At 38.4% G+C, this 16,428-nt stretch overlaps 1 protein-coding gene across 4 annotated transcripts in view; it reads left to right on the top strand.

Moving 5' to 3' along the window:
- Positions 1 to 3,694: 3,694 nt before the first annotated feature.
- The window catches only part of LOC143254334 (pleckstrin homology domain-containing family G member 5-like), a 92,024-nt gene continuing 79,290 nt past the window's right edge, over positions 3,695 to 16,428 (top strand). Inside the window, exon 1 of one of the 4 annotated variants that reach the window (XM_076509349.1) lies at positions 3,695 to 3,873. In XM_076509349.1, the coding sequence (XP_076365464.1) occupies positions 3,870 to 3,873 (4 nt within the window). In that variant the 5' untranslated portion in view covers positions 3,695 to 3,869. Of the gene's footprint in view, positions 3,874 to 10,375; positions 11,749 to 16,428 lie in introns of those variants that run through there. The other 3 variants (XM_076509353.1, XM_076509357.1, XM_076509348.1) reach the window with 3 other exon arrangements.

Consider the following 16,428-nt stretch of genomic DNA (forward strand, 5'->3'; position numbering starts at 1 on the left):
ATTACACCAACAGATGGCGAAGTTGCAAATATTGGAAGTGAAATAAACCATGCAATAATATTTTTATTGATTTTAATTTTCAGTCTTTTTTACGTTTGTTTCTAAACTTTAGTTTTTAAAAATGGCGTATCTGCCGCATTGATAAATCCTTCAGGAGCAAGATATTTGGTTTCAATTTCGTGCAAAGCTACACGAGGGCTATTTGCGCTAGCCGTCCCTAATTTAGTAGTGTAAGACTATAAGTGAGGCAGCTAATCATCACCACCCACCGCCAACTCTTGGGCTACTCTTTTACCAACGAATCGTGGGACTGACCGTCACTTACAATGCTCCCACAGCTGAAAGGGTGAGGATGTTTGGTGTGACGGGGATTCGAACCCGTGATCCTCGGATTACTAGTTAAGTTCCTAAACAACCTGGCCAACAATAATTGTGAGCGTGCCATTTTTTTTAAACTTATTTCAAATACTCCAAGTTTTTATTACCATAAATTCATCATTGTTCTTAATTTCGGAGGAACTGTAATAATAAATTAGTTTTTATCTTTATAAACCAATGTTATTACACGTTGTATCGTTTAGATATACTATTTTAACGACAAGAAACTGATACCAGTTTTATTAAAGAACATTGTGTACAAGTTAACTTTACCAGAAATCCTGTGTAAATAACGCTTCTAGTAACAGTCTCATGATTGAGCCCATGAACGTCTCTATAGAAACAAACCGTATCTGAAGGGCACGAACAAACTGAAAATTGTTGTACGTTATTTTGGTAATGTGCTAAAGTGTTAGGACAAGAGAATATTTTGTCATTCTTTCCGTTTTATGGGCTAATTCATCTGTGCCATTACAGAATGTAAAATATCAACCCTATGGTAATGCTTCACTGATCCCGTTTGGTATTTGAATGAACCAAGGTTATAACACTTACCATTCTTTAAAATTCCTATATATTTATACAAAGGGTTTTGTTTGAATGAACATACTGATCAAATCTATGGTTGTAATAGCTGTCATGTCACCCCATGCAGTGTCTTAACTGTTCAGAGAGGTTAGTAAAGATCTAGCTTGTGGTACCAGTATATGCTAGAATAAATCAATTTAGTAGCAGTCCATAAATAAATCTTAACTTAATATTCGCTCTTTTTATCTTGTTGTCATATCACGGCCCGAAAAACGTAGAGAATATTCAGTAGACCAGAATTCACACAAGAACTTCACGTGATGTTGTATGGACTCTCCGACGGATTGTTGCAAACTTGAGATGTTCCCCCAAACACTTCCAGTTACATCCTAGATCGTGAGACCTGGACAGGTAAACTTGAAAATATGAAAGGAAGAGATAGAACATTTAAACTCAGAGACACTAATGTTAAGTATATTTGTTTATACAGCCTTCAGGACAGAAGGAAGACTGCCACTGATCTCAAGCATGAGATAAACAACCATTTACTAAGTGACATAAAAGTGTCCAGATCTACAGTATAAAGAATACTCGAAGAGAATGAAACATTTGGTTGTGAGCAGTTAAATTAAAAGATTTATTTTGATATCCAAATATCGTCAATAGACTAAAATTTGCTAAAAATTACAAAACCTGGACTGTTAAGTATTGAAAAAGGGTGTTACCAACGGTTAAGTTGAAGTCCGAAATAGTTGGTTCAAAGTGAAGGTTGTACATCCGACAGAAGAAAGGTGAAATACTTACTTCAATGCATAGCACCCAACATGAAGCAGGAGGGAGGCAGCATGATGGCTTGAGAGCGTTTTCTTGCTAAGGCGACAGGAGATATGTACAAAATAGATAGAATAATGGACCTCCGCAAGTACCATCAGATACTGATCCGTGAAGGTATACCCAATGCGTTTCCGTATTATTGGTGTTAGAATCCTTTACCAGTCTTTTCTGTATAGGTTGGATGAAATTACGGAAGCTGCTGGAGTTATTCGAATGATCCAATGGCCCTCATAGAGCCCCGATCTCAACCCAGTTGAGCAAGTTTGTCATTTGATTGACCAAAGTCTTGACAAATCCAAAGTTACTTCCAAAGACGCTTTATGGGAGTGTATTACAGGCGTTTGAAGTGAAATCCCAAAGGACACTGATGAAATGTTGTAACAATGCCTACAAGACTGTCTGCAGTTATTAAAGTAAAAGGATACACCCAAAATATTAACTGTTTACAGAATTGAAGCATTTCTGCTATTGGTTCCTCGCTAGTACAACGGTAAGACTACGGATTTACAATGCTAAAATCAGGGGTTAGATTCCCCTCGACGAACTCACCAAATACCTTGATGTGGCTTTGCTATAAGAACACACACACACACACACACACACATACATTTCTACTGTTGTATGTAATTTGTTTCATCTGTGATTTACCCTCCATTGTTCTTTTAAAGTAGCTTGAAATCTAATCTTAATTCGTCCTAACACATTTTCACAGTACTGTATAAATCTTTGCTTATGGCATTTTGTCTTCTTAGATGGCGTTAATTGTAGAAGTCATTGCGCGATGTCACATCGGTGTAAGGTAGATGTCATTTTTTTCTTTCACACATATTCTTCCGTTGTTAAAGAATAATTTATAGAATCCGCATGCCCACCCACCCACCCACACACATTCATTAAAAATATCTTATCCAACTAGCTGGAATCCCTGCGATGTCTCAAAACATTCCCCTCACTTTAAACTGAAGGCATGTTGTAAGAGTGCACAGTCATTCCCTTAGCGTGAAAGGCCCGGCATGGCCAAGCGTGTTAAGGCGCTCGATTCGTAATCCGAGGGTCGCGGGTTCGAATCCCGGTCCCACGAAACATGATTGCCCTTTTAGCCGTGGGCGCGTTATAATGTTACGATCAATCCCACTATTCGTTGGTAAAAAGAGTAGCCCAAGAGTTGGCGGTGGGTGGTGACGACTAGCTGCCTTCCCCCTAGTCTTACACTGCTAAATTAGGGACGGCTAGCGCAGATAGCCCTCGAGTAGCTTTGCACGAAATTCAAAAACAACAACAACAACAACAACCCTTAGCGTGAATAGTAGGTTGTATAATATTTCCAAGTAGTAAGTAGATATAGATTAAGGACGCCAGGAAATATCTTTGTAGATTTGCAATAAAAACAAATATATTCCTACTAGTTGAATATTTCTAGTGAAAGAGCTGATAACGATTAGACAAAACAGTGGTCGTGTTCATACAGCTTTGGATTTTGTGTTGGTGAATTCAAGAACGATAGAGAGGGCCGATATCTGTGACCTGATTACTTTCAAAAGAAATGTCCTTTGAATACTGTCAAACTGAAGGTCTCGTGACATATGCACGACATATTTATACGGTTAATTAAAAATAACTTATATTTTTTTCTGAAAACAAGGGGGGGGTGAACCCAAGCTGATCGTAGTTTTCTTGTCTTGATCTTTCAACTTTGACAAATTTAATTCAACTTTGGAATTAAAAACAGTTAAATGTATTACTTTGCCCCCGTTACGTTCATGCAGCAAACGCGTTTTGACTTAGATTTCCGACTTTATCCCTTCACAACTTTTTAACTACCACGTGATTAGGTTTAAGCTTGTGATATTGACATATTGACTGAGTTCTCGTGACCAAGACGTGGCCTTGCTGTTAGTATACTCGAATGTAGAGCTGTTGTCACAAGACAAATCGCGCTCCGCACATTGGGGATTTGTGTCCGTTGTAAGAGTGAAAGTCAAGTCAAGTGCCACTATTTGCCTATATTAACTGAAAAGTATGTGATTGGTGGTGTTGTCTATCTGCGTTCTCTCGACTCTATCAGTTCGAAATTGGAGACTGTTCCACCTGAACCCAAGGAGTCTCTGACTTGACCACTTCGTCCATGTATGCGTAAGTTCGGGTCGAAAAAGCCGGTACACTTGTTTAATTGCTGTGAAGTTAAGTAAAGGTTTTGTTGGAAATGTTAACGTTATATCAACGATTTATACCTTAGTAATCGCATATCTGACACTTTGTTACTGTTCTGGTATGCATGCTGATGAACCCAAAATATAAAGTGATATTTGCATAGATTATGTACACAACACTTTGATTTTTTGAAATGGATTTGTTATGCTCTACTCACCACGGGTATCGAAACTCGGTTTCTAGTGTTGTAAGTTCTCTAACACTTGTACTCGCATCCTTAAGTCTGATTTGGATTATACCCTTCTACATGTGTAGTTACCATATGTTCTAATACTTTAATCAACTGGGTCTATTGTGTGACTATATGGGTACTTAAAAATATATATATGAATTAACAGAATAGGCGACAAAGATATATATATATATATATATTAAGGAAACAATTGCCAAATTTTTAATATTTATATTTGAAGGGAATGAAGTTTCGAGCTACCGCTGTTCATCAGGTCGTCCATCTTAGAATAAAAATTACTTTTGTTGTAAACTGTACAGCCTGTCATTACTTAACTCGTCATATATTATTTAATCTAGGATTATGTTTTAGCTTGGAATTAGACCTTATTTAACGTGTGTTGTAATATTACGTATTTTAATCTTAGATTGCATATTGTTTGGCTTTCTATTAGGCCCTATTTATAGTTGACGTGTGTGCTAACGCTAGTTTTGTCATCTTTGTTTATACTTGAATTAATTTTTTTACACCCTATGGTTCAATTTCACGTTCTAATTGGACTTCTGAAACTTAAGAACGTAGCTTTAACATCTTTCTGTGAAATCGTGAGTAACTATCCAAGAGGGAACCAAGGATGAGATACAGCAAGGGAAAGTAGAACCAGATGGATCAATAAACTTGTCAGTTATTGAGGGAAAGATTGAAAACATGTACAGTGGGTGGTACACCTTTAAATACAACTAAACATTGAATGTAAAATATTAATGAATAAAGTGCATGGAGTAGATATATGGAGGAAACAGATTACAGTGTATGTAAACATCACTTCACCGATATGGAGAGAGATGTTAAAACATTTCAACCGAAGACATTAAATGGACATATAAGCAGAGGCGAACATAGAAATGGATGGGTCAGTTCGGAAAGATGCGATAGTACGAATTGGTTTGGTTTGTTTTGAATTTCGCGTAAAGCTACACGAGGGCTATCTGCGCTAGTCGTTCCTAATTTAGCAGTGTAAGACTCGAGGGAAGGCAGCTAGTTATCATCACCCACCGCCAACTCTTGGGCTACTCTTTTTCCAACAAATTGTGTTATTGACCGTCACATTATAACGCCCCCACGGCTGAAAGAGTGAGTATGTTTGGTGTGTCGTGGATTCGAAACCGCGACCCTCGGATTACGAGTCGAACGCCTTAACCCACCTGGCCATGCCGGGCCTTATTGAAGGAAAAAAGGCCTGTACCAAACTACTCCAATACGTGATAGTCGTGAGAGTAATATTTATTAAAATCAGGCTATTTATGTAAGTTACCAGCTGTTAGAAATAGCTTTAAATACTAGGTAGTTAATAACAATTAAAACGTAAAACTGGTTGCTGCTGACCAGTTGCACGTCTGTAATTAATGTCTCGGGCTTATGGGTTTGCTTTATAACAATGGTCTATGGTTTGTTTGATTCTGTCAACTCAAAATTAGGAACGACAGTGTGCAGGAAACATTCTTCACTAAAATTCTAAAACGAAATGCCTCAACTAGAAATGAGGAAACTTATTTTTACTCGCGAGATAAATCCCTTTTTTGTAAAGTACTTACGTGAAGCTTGTAAAAAAAGTATGGTTAATGGTAAGTGCATCTCCATCGTTGTTTAGGAGGTGTACCTCCATATACACCTCTGCCTCCCATTAAAACTACTTTTAGTAACAAACGCTACATTAAGCCGATTTCTATTGTTCCATTTGCGTATGAGACGTGCTTGTTTCTGGTCTGGTTGTTTCATAAATAGCATATAATGTTGGACTAGTTGAATTTAGGGTTCCTGTTGTCTATTTCTAGCATACGTAAAGACGAGTAAGGTTTTAGATAACCGTATTACTTTATTGTAAATACATTTCTTCCTTTACGAATCGTTAATGTAATGTTAAAAACGAACACATTTTAGTTTTTTGTCATAATTGTAAAAAAAAAAATTGTTATTAAAGGTTTATTTCACGAAGCTGTACTTATCAACCCGCCCCTAGAGGGCGGGTATAATTGAACATTTTTTGGCTAAGCATTGTTCCTATAATAATACTAGTGTGCGAAAGCCATGAATTAAAGCTTTGATTCCTAAGAAAAGCGTCAACAAAGGCTCATTATTCTCGAAAACGAATATTTGTTGTCTCGTGATCAAATCCTTTTTCTAAGTCAGGACTCGGATCCATCATTCGTGCTGTCCTCAGCAGTATTCTTCTAGAGACGAACCGCTCGCCTGTTTTATTTTTCTGCCGATGTTATTAAGTATTAACTTGTGCACCAGTTGCGCGAGGAACATGCTTCATTAATTACTACGAAGCCCCTTTCACCTCGAGATAAGATGCGGTGTCAGGTGAAAGTGTTTCTATCACCAAAACTGAAGGAGATTTATCTCCTAGTGTCAACGAACGTAACTAACTACACGTCTCTGCAAGTCTTTTACTGTTCACACTTCCAACAGTTTATTAAAAAAGAATAAGCAAACTTTGAAGGCGTGACGTTACGTCTGAATTGTGGTTTGAAACTGTTATTGGCTAGAGTCGGGTAACGTTGACCACACTGCCAGTCTGGCAGTTTAAAGGACGAAAAATATCTTATTTTAAAATGAGAGGCAGCGAGTAAAAATACTTACTGCTTACCGATTTAAAACAACTGTATCTACCGTTTATCGAGTGACATAAAACTGATTTCATAGTAGTAGCGACAGTGTATACTGTTTATTGAGTGACATGAAACTGATTTCATAGTAGTAGCGACAGTGTATACTGTTTATTGAGTGACATGAAACTGATTTCATAGTAGTAGCGACAGTGTATACTGTTTATTGAGTGACATGAAACTGATTTCATAGTAGTAGCGACAGTGCATACTGTTTATTGAGTGACATGAAACTGATTTCATAGTAGTAGAGACAGTGTATACTGTTTATCGAGTGACATGAAACTGATTTCATAGTAGTAGCGACAGTGTATACTGTTTATTGAGTGACATGAAACTGATTTCATAGTAGTAGCGACAGTGTATACCGTTTATCGAGTGACATGAAACTGATTTCATAGTAGTAGCGACAGTGTATACTGTTTATTGAGTGACATGAAACTGAGTTCATAGTAGTAGCGACAGTGTATACTGTTTATTGAGTGACATGAAACTGATTTCATAGTAGTAGCGACAGTGTATACTGTTTATTGAGTGACATGAAACTGATTTCATAGTAGTAGCGACAGTGTATACTGTTTATCGAGTGACATGAAACTGATTTCATAGTAGTAGCGACAGTGAATACTGTTTATTGAGTGACATGAAACTCAAGTCGTAGATATTTATCTACCAGCGACAATATGTACTGTCTTCCCGTGTGACATGAAACAAAAGTTGTAGCTATTAGCAACGAGTTAAGTTAATTAAGTTTCACAGCAAGGTTACTTTGTTCTGCGTATGTTTTCTTATTGAAATTTCCGTTCTTGTATTTCAGTAGTGTAGTTTTAAGTATTGACGTCTGTGCTTGAAAATTTTAAAACTTGCGTAGCGGGCGGCGGATCGGAAAGTTCTAGGTCCGTGTCGTAAAACCACCGCACTCTCAGTTTTTAATGAGTTAGATAGCCGATGCTGTCGTTTGGCTCAAAGCTGGAAAAGGCCCTCGCTGTTGACTAGCTGGTTTCTCTGGCTCAGTATTTCAAGACACTAGGCGAATAACACTGGTAATTTAAGTTGATATGTTATTAGAAGTGTTGTTAAAGTTCAAACTACCAAATGAAAACTGTTGTTCCTCGAACGTGTTCCGAGATCGCATTTAAAACCATACGTAATTTCTAAGTGACCTATCGCATGCAACCATGCATCGTTTCCAAACTGTTTACAATTCTATTTGTCATAAGGCATGAGCATTAGGCCTATTACGCTTTTAAACATTACCATTCTTAATCTAGTTTTTTGGGAAGTTTCTGCAATTAGAAGAATGTGCAATAGTAGTATTCAAACCCCACTATACCCGCGGTATTCATTGCCGACGGACTCGTGACACTGTGCTATGCCTGCGGACTCACACCGCTAGAAACCTGGTTTCAATATTCTTGGTTGGCAGTGCACAGATAGCCCATTGTATAACTTTGTGCTTAATTCCAAACAAGCAAACACTAGCTTAAGAGCTTTGCGGGCCAATGATATACAACAAACGTAGCATTGATCGAAATAACATTTATACTATTTATTACGGTAACAACTGTTATTTGTCATTAGAAGCAGTGTTAGCCATATAACATTTTTAAGGAGTACGCTATTTAACCTTGTCCCTTATGGATTTTCAAGAATTCTTATTGCATAAAATGGCTTGATTTAAATAGTTCCAGCTGCTGCTGTGTTTGTTGTACCCCAGGCAGTTCGAAGAGCTCTGGATTGAGCAAAACGCGTCGTTCGCAATGGATATGATAAATATTGTTTTGGTGGAAAACTATTGTGATACAACGGTTTTACGTTATCCATCACAAACAGCTTCCTAAACATTTATTTTTATAATTAATAATTTGTCACAAACCGATTCTGTGCACCACAAACTTTTCTCGTTCAAAACGAACGCAATGATGTTTAATTATTTAATTTGCATAATTGTTTTTGACACCCAGCAGTAGGGTTTTTGTTTGTTTGTTTTTGAATTTCGCACGAGGTCTGCGCTAGCCGTCCATAATTTTGCAGTGAAAGACTAGAGGGAAGGCAGCTAGTCATCACCACCCACCGCTAACTCTTGGGCTACTCTTTTACCAACGAATAGTGGGATTGACCGTCACATTATAACGTCCCAACGGCTGAAAGGGAAAGCACGTTTGGTGGAATGGGGATTCAAACCTCAGATTACGAGTCGAGCGTCCTGACCCCTTGGTTATGCTGGAAAACATTTTTTTTTTTGCTATGATACCCCAGTGTTTTTTTTTTTTATGTCACATAGTTATTTTGGCACCAATCATTAGTGGAAACAGGTTTATGCCGAACTTTTACGTTACCAAAAAAATATATCCTCCTTATTAAGCTATGGGCGCGTTACAAGAGAAACAGTCAACCCCTTATGCGTGGATCATAGTGTTAGGGTACTGCCGATTGCACGCTTCCCGTCTCGCCCAGTGGACACTTTCTTTTAGTAGCGAAGAGAAATTCTCATGGTTAGAATTCTGTTATCAATATTAAGTTATTTTCTTTACTACATTTAAGCAAAAACTTAAAGTCTTAACAAGATATATTAATAGAAAAAGTGTTGAATATTCTTAACTCCATGGGACATAAGTAATAATATAAGAGTTCAAAACTATGCTAATAAATAATTCAATCGGTTTACTGATGTTTATGTCGAAGTAGGTTAAAGTAATTATCATACACAGCAATTCGAAATTTCCGCAGAGGTAGAATGTTTGTTTAACGCATTAATTAATGAGGTCACCTCGTTAGATAAGATAGAAGATTTAGGTCTGACCTGTGACCGTAGAAACATAGTTGTGTCTTGGTCTCTGGAAGCTATATTGTCTGTTTCACGTTTGTACATTCCACTGACAATTTTTAAGATGTTTAATATTTATTATATACGGTACTTTACATTGGCATTAACAAGATGCGGGGCTAAAAAGGTGGAGTTTTTCAGATTCCCAATTTAAAAGCAAAACACAAACAAATTAACACTCGTTTCAAAGTTGTTCATAAAGGATACCCGAACTTTAGTACACATTTCTGCGAAGCCTACTTTGTAGATATGCCCGTGTTTTATAGCGTTACCACTGAATCTAATTTAAATGCTAAACACACAAGTCTAGAAACATAACTACATTTGTTTTATCTTTAAACAAAATTTATCGGGCTTCTAAACCACTTTTTTATAGAGCTAAACTGGATCTAATTACATGTACTTCAGTCATTGAGATAATATCATTAAAAGTACCTCTGTACGTATGTATTGCTGTCTCTATATTTTTTAAACGTTCCTACTCAAAACAAGACATATCAGTCACACGATCCACCTTTCTTACGTGGCTACCGAATGAGATTACTGAGCAATGTTTTATCTCTCTTTCCTCAAGCCAACGATCCACCTATCTTACGTGGCTACCGAATGAGATTACTGAGCAATGTTTTATCTCTCTTTCCTCAAGCCAACGATCCACCTGTCTTACGTGGCTACCGAATGAGATTACTGAGCAATGTTTTATCTCTCTTTCCTCAAGCCAACGATCCACCGGTCTTACGTGGCTACCGAATGAGATTACTGAGCAATGTTTTATCTCTCTTTCCTCAAGCCAACGATCCACCTATCTTACGTGGCTACCGAATGAGATTACTGAGCAATGTTTTATCTCTCTTTCCTCAAGCCAACGATCCACCTGTCTTACGTGGCTACCGAATGAGATTACTGAGCAATGTTTTATCTCTCTTTCCTCAAGCCAACGCCAGACCCGGCATGGCCAGGTAGTTAAGGCACTCGACTCGAAATACGAGGGTCGCAGGTTCGAATAGCCGTCACACCAAACAATGCCGCTCTTTCGGCCGCGGGGCGCTATAATGTGACGGTTATTCCCACTGGTCGTCGATAAAAGAGTAGCCCAAGGAGTTGGCGGTGGGTAATGATGACTAGCTGACTTCCCTTTAGTCTTGCACTGCTAAACTAGGGACGACTAGTGCAGATAACTCGTGTAGCTTTGCGCGAAATTCAAACCAAACCAACTCCCAAACTAGCTTCGTACAGTGTGTAATAACTGTACGTTATTAACTGGTCACTTAGGTTCAGATATAAGTGTGTATGATGGAATGAGTTACGTGAGGTAAACGTCTCCATCGAAACGGATCATTAATGCATTTTCCATGCAAGTGATTCGAAATGGTTTCGACTAGTCATTCTCCAACCCAATAATCCCACGACCTACAGTTCCAGTAAATAGAACGCTGCTCCACAAAGCTCAGCCGGTGACGACAAATGATTAATCGAGTAGGTGTATCTCACGTTCTAGACCCGGGGACTAATGTCAGCTCTTCAGTTACTGGGAAAATCGTAGCCTCAAGGTTTCTCAGTACAGCACCACGATGGACCTGAAATTCATTCAATTTGTGGATCGTCGCTTCTGTCGCATTAATTTGGTGGTTGAGTGGTTTGGAAGACGAAGCTACTGCGCGTTTTTTGACTCTCGAGAAAGGTCATGAGGTTTTTAGCCCTTAACAGAACAACTGATTTAACTGTAAAGGTGTATACGTGATGGTTGGTTATTAGGCCATCCAAGAGAAACTCGTAAAGTATTATCCTTTAATTAAGTTCACACAACAGTGCGTGTTATTGCTACTGGTCATCGGAGAGTTGAAGGCTAGGACAGACTCTCTATCGTTGTATGTTTAAGAACTGTAGAAGATTGGTGTAGTCATTTTCCTGTGGCGCTCGTTGTTATTGTGCAGATCAATCGTGAGGAGGCTAAACTCGTGAAAACCGCGTTTCATTGTGGTCTGAATGCGTGTGTTTTGAAACGATAGGTGTGTTAGTTTTAGATACCCACTTCCATCAGAGTGTTCATGGTTGTTTTAAAGCAGTAAGATTTCTTTGCTCTTTGAAACGGCAAGACGGAGACTGGTAGCTTTTGGCAACACCAGGTAAGTTTCCCAGAAGGGTGTCAGGTAGACGTATACGAACGTCAGGAACAACTGATAATTAGTTAGTTATATATCTATGTGGGAAATCTTATATACTGCACAATGAATAATAATTATAACTTCCGTAATATCTGAATATTTTTAATATGTTACGAATTGTTAGTGTTCATGACTTCCTGCAGGGGGCCAACTATTTTTTTTTTTTTTGGTTTGCGTCAACGAGTTAAAAAAAAGTTTGGGTTTATTATAATTTGGGTTGTTGTTATGGTTTTACAGAAAATAAATTCATTGTAATGTTATTAGTTTTCCAACATGGAATATGTGTTTTTCTTGTATCAAAGTTGCATTGCGCTATCTTCTGTGTCTACCGAGAGACATCGAACCTTGTATTGCTTTGTTTGTTTGTTTTTGAATTTCACGCAAAGCTACTCGAGGGCTTCCTGCGCTGGCCGTCCCTAATTTTGGAGCGTAAGACTAGAGGAAAGGCAACTAGTCATCACCACCCACCGCCAACTTTTGGGCTACTCTTTTACCAACGAATAGTGGGATTGACCGTATCATTATAACGCCCCACGCTTGGGAGAGTGAGCATGGGGTGCGAGTAGGATTCGAACCCGCGACTCTCGGATTACGAGTCGAACGCCTTAACAGGCTCCGCCCATACCGGGCGGAACTTTGTATTATATATGTATATTTTATTATGATAAACCAGAATTTCTGAGATTCGGGAGAGGGGGGGTCGCGAAATCATAAAATTTAATAACGGACTTTTAGAGTATGTATATTAGTTCATCATTACTTTGTGTGTACGTCACACCCCAAAATACATTCTTGGAGGGCAGCAAAAAAGCAAAGTTTTTTTTTTTTTTTTTTTCCTGTCGCAATTTTTGGGTTCTCTTGTTCAAAATAATGTTTTAAGTACTACAATGTGTACTTAGGCGTTCATTCGCGGGAGAGTCGAAAACGAGTCTTGGTGAGCAGTTTTGTCACATGCTGTACACTGATGTGCCAAACAAGTCTAAAAATAAGTTTGAATTGTTGAAACCCAAAATATACAACTGATTAAACAACCTTGACGGAAAGCACAGAAGTGAACTAGCTATTGACGTGCTCAGTTTACAAGTTTGTTTCATTGTTCGGAATGTATAAGTAAGGTAAAAACAAATTCACGTCACGGGAGGAGGGGGGGGTGCTTTTTGTTTTCAATATACTATAGTTTTTTTGAAAGATCTGAAACATTAGGTTTGTTAATGAAGAATACTCAGGCAATATTTAGATATTTTTAAAATAAAATACAGTTAATTAATTATTTCTAGTTTCATTGTTAAACTGTTACTGTTAGGATAACGTTTGCTTTTAGCACATGCACCTCGATAGTACAGCGGTATGTCTCCGGATTTACAACGCTAAAATCAGGGGTTCGATTCCCCTCGGTGGGCTCAGCAGATAGCTCGATGTGGCTTTACTATAAGAAAACGCACACGCTTTTGGCACTATTAGTATCACGTCTACTTCTAGCGGTCCCCTAGTGACATAGCGATATACCTCCGAACATACAACACTAGAAATCGGGTTTCGATACCCTTGGTGGGCTGAGCACAGATAGTTCATTGTGTAGCTTTGTGCCTAACTTCAAACATACTTCTAGTACTAGTTTTAATACTATATTATTAATGTTAGGATAATTACTATTGCTAGTGGTAGTTTCAGAACTATACTCTTAATATTTTCCAGTGAAATAAATATTTTTCACATTAATGAAGGCTCGGCATGGCCAAGTGGGTTAAGGCGTTCGACCAGTAATCTGAGGGTTGCGGGTTCGAATCTCCGTCGCACCAAAGATGCTCGCCCTTTCAGCCGTAGGGGCGTTATAATGTGACGATCAATCCCACTATTAGTTGGTAAAAGAGTAGCCCAAAACTTGGCGGTGGGTGGTGATGATTAGTTGCCTTCCCTCTGGTCTCACACTACTAAATTAGAGACGGCTAGCGCAGATAGCCCTCGTGTAGCTATGCGTGAAATTCCAAAAAAACAACCAAAAACAAAACACATCGATATGTATTAACTTTTAACTGATTTTATTGTAATTCAATTAATGATCGAATCCTGAAGTTAAATATCATGTTACGTTGTCTCTAAGTCTGGAGTTAATTAACGCTTTTCGTAAACCTACAGATGAAGTTATAATTAAAATATATGGACCAGACACGACTTCTACATGTCAGTATTTCTTAAATAAGTATTTATAGAATGTAAAATGTCTCAGTTAGAGGGTTTGAATTATGCACGAAGTCGTACAACGTGCCATCTGTGCTCTGCTCACCACGGGTATCGAAACCTGGTTTCTAACACTTATGTCCACGGACATGCCGCTGTGCCACTGAGGAACGGATTTAGAGAGGTAGTAACCTCTGTGGCGCATGCGTCATTCAGCACCGCAGTAGTACATATTTCAATATTAAGTCCAACTTTAAGAACATAAGATATGCTTGCGTTCACTTCCATGTTTTCGATACTGTGGTGTATTTCTCAATCACTTGTTAACTTGTCAACGCAAGCTCGTATAGAACTAGGAACATTTGTTCATTTTTTGATCGAGGGAAGAGCTGATACGTTCATTGATTGATAATATTGGGACAACTATGGCGAATTTTGCCCACCAAGCCTCGTTTTCGTCTATAAAAGTTGGTCGCGTAAATAGGTCGTTTTAGTAATGGCGGTTTGAATTTTCTTACGACCTTGATTTTGTTTGCTAAACTTAAATTAACCTTTACCAACGATTAACTAAGTAAGCCTACTGTTGACTTCAGTAAACTAGTGTGACGACACTAACAAAAAATGTTTTTGTTTTAATTATATGAATTATAATCTCAGTAGAGTGGGGTGCGAATCAGTGATTTAACGTACCAGCACTGTGAAGCTGAGTGTTTTAGTGTCCGTGTCCTATTACGTGAAAATGCTATTTCTTCTCTGAAACCGTGGGTGCACTATAAGAGTGACAGTCAAAATATACTATGATGTTCGAAAAGAGTAGTTCAAGAGTTGGAGGTCCGTGCTATTAGCTAGCTATCTTCTCTTTATTCTCTCCAATCTATCAGTTCAAAATAAGAGACACATGTACAAACATCCCTTGTAGTGTCTGGCTTAAGCTGGCGAATATAGTACTTGACTCACAATTTAATGGTCGTGGGATCGAAACCCGTCAACGATCATACTTTTTCAGGCGTATGAACGCTACAACGTGACTGCAATTCCCATTATCTGTTGGTAAAAGGATAGTCCAAGAGTTGGCGGGTAGTGTTGACTATTTGCCTTTCTTCTAGTCTGCTGCTTCAGAATGGGACAGGGCTAGCACGAATAGCCCTCGAGTAGCTTTGCACGAAATTCAATAACCAATAATCGAATAACTCTAGGATACGAGTTTAGTACGTGACAAACAAATATTTTGAAATAAGAAGATACGTTTCATCTTTTAGTTTACGATAACGAACTTGCTTGAAGGGCCGATGCACCAGTCTGGTTATAATTTGTTGTTTCGACCTTAGGGGGAGCCACGATTGTATTCTCAGGAAGAACAGGCTTAGTAAGATCTTAATGTTGGAAGACTACTAGTTGTCCGAACAAGATAATTTTAGCTCTCTCTTGTTTGTTTGTTTTTGAATTTCGCGGAAAGCTACACGAGGGCTATCTGCACTAGCCGTCCCTAATTTTGGAGCGTAAGACTAGAGGGAAGGCAGCTAGTCATCACCATCCACAGCCAACTCTTGGGCTACTCGTTTACCAAGGAATAGTGGGATTGATCGTAACATTATAACGCCCCTACGGCTGAAAGGGCGATTAGCTCTCTCTCTCTCTCTCTCTCTACAAGTTGTCAATGTAGTTCGAAAGACTGATTACGTTTTAGGTCACTTACGCATCCATTTATGTGTAGGTATGTCACCCGAATCGTCTTTTGCTTCCTATGGCATTAGTAAGTTTTTAACTTAAGTATTATATTTTTACTTTCCAAGTATTGTCAACAAATTTTTCGATACATACGTAATCTGTGTTTGTGGTTTTCATTTGCTTTTCTTTCGGTCTTTCTTATTTCCATTCTGAATCAAACGTTAACAGGCAAATTATTTGCTTTTCGGAGGTGGAGTTGCATTATAATTTCCATGGCTGAAGAATAAAACAATTCACCCGTTTGTTGTTTCCATTATTAATTCATTTGTTGACCATTATTTAATATATAAACAAACTTCTATGCAATGTCTTTGAGGATTTCTTGTCTGAATAGAAGTTCGAAGGCTTGAGCAAAACCACTCATGCGTATACTATTTAAAATGACTGGAGGAAGTTAAACAAAAGTATCTTTTATTATTTAAATTGAATATAAATGTCTCTTTGTATTAATTTTAATGTAATTTTTTCTAAAAATTGCGTTTTGAACCTATGTACTGCAACAACTGTTACTTGAGAGCCCAATGGAATAGCACTACGTTGGCCTGGCATGGCCTAGCGCGTTAAGGCGTGCGCTTCGTAATCTGAGGGTCGCGGGTTCGCGCCCGAGTCGCGCCAAAACATGTTCGCTCTCCCAGCCGTGGGGGTGTTATAATGTGACGGTCAATCCCACTATTCGTTTGTAAAAGAGTAGCCCAAAAGTTGGCGGTGGGTGGTGATGACTAGCTGCCTTCCCTC

The sequence above is a fragment of the Tachypleus tridentatus genome, chromosome 6 (assembly GCF_004210375.1).
Source record: "Tachypleus tridentatus isolate NWPU-2018 chromosome 6, ASM421037v1, whole genome shotgun sequence".
NCBI classification, from domain to species: domain Eukaryota; kingdom Metazoa; phylum Arthropoda; class Merostomata; order Xiphosura; family Limulidae; genus Tachypleus; species Tachypleus tridentatus.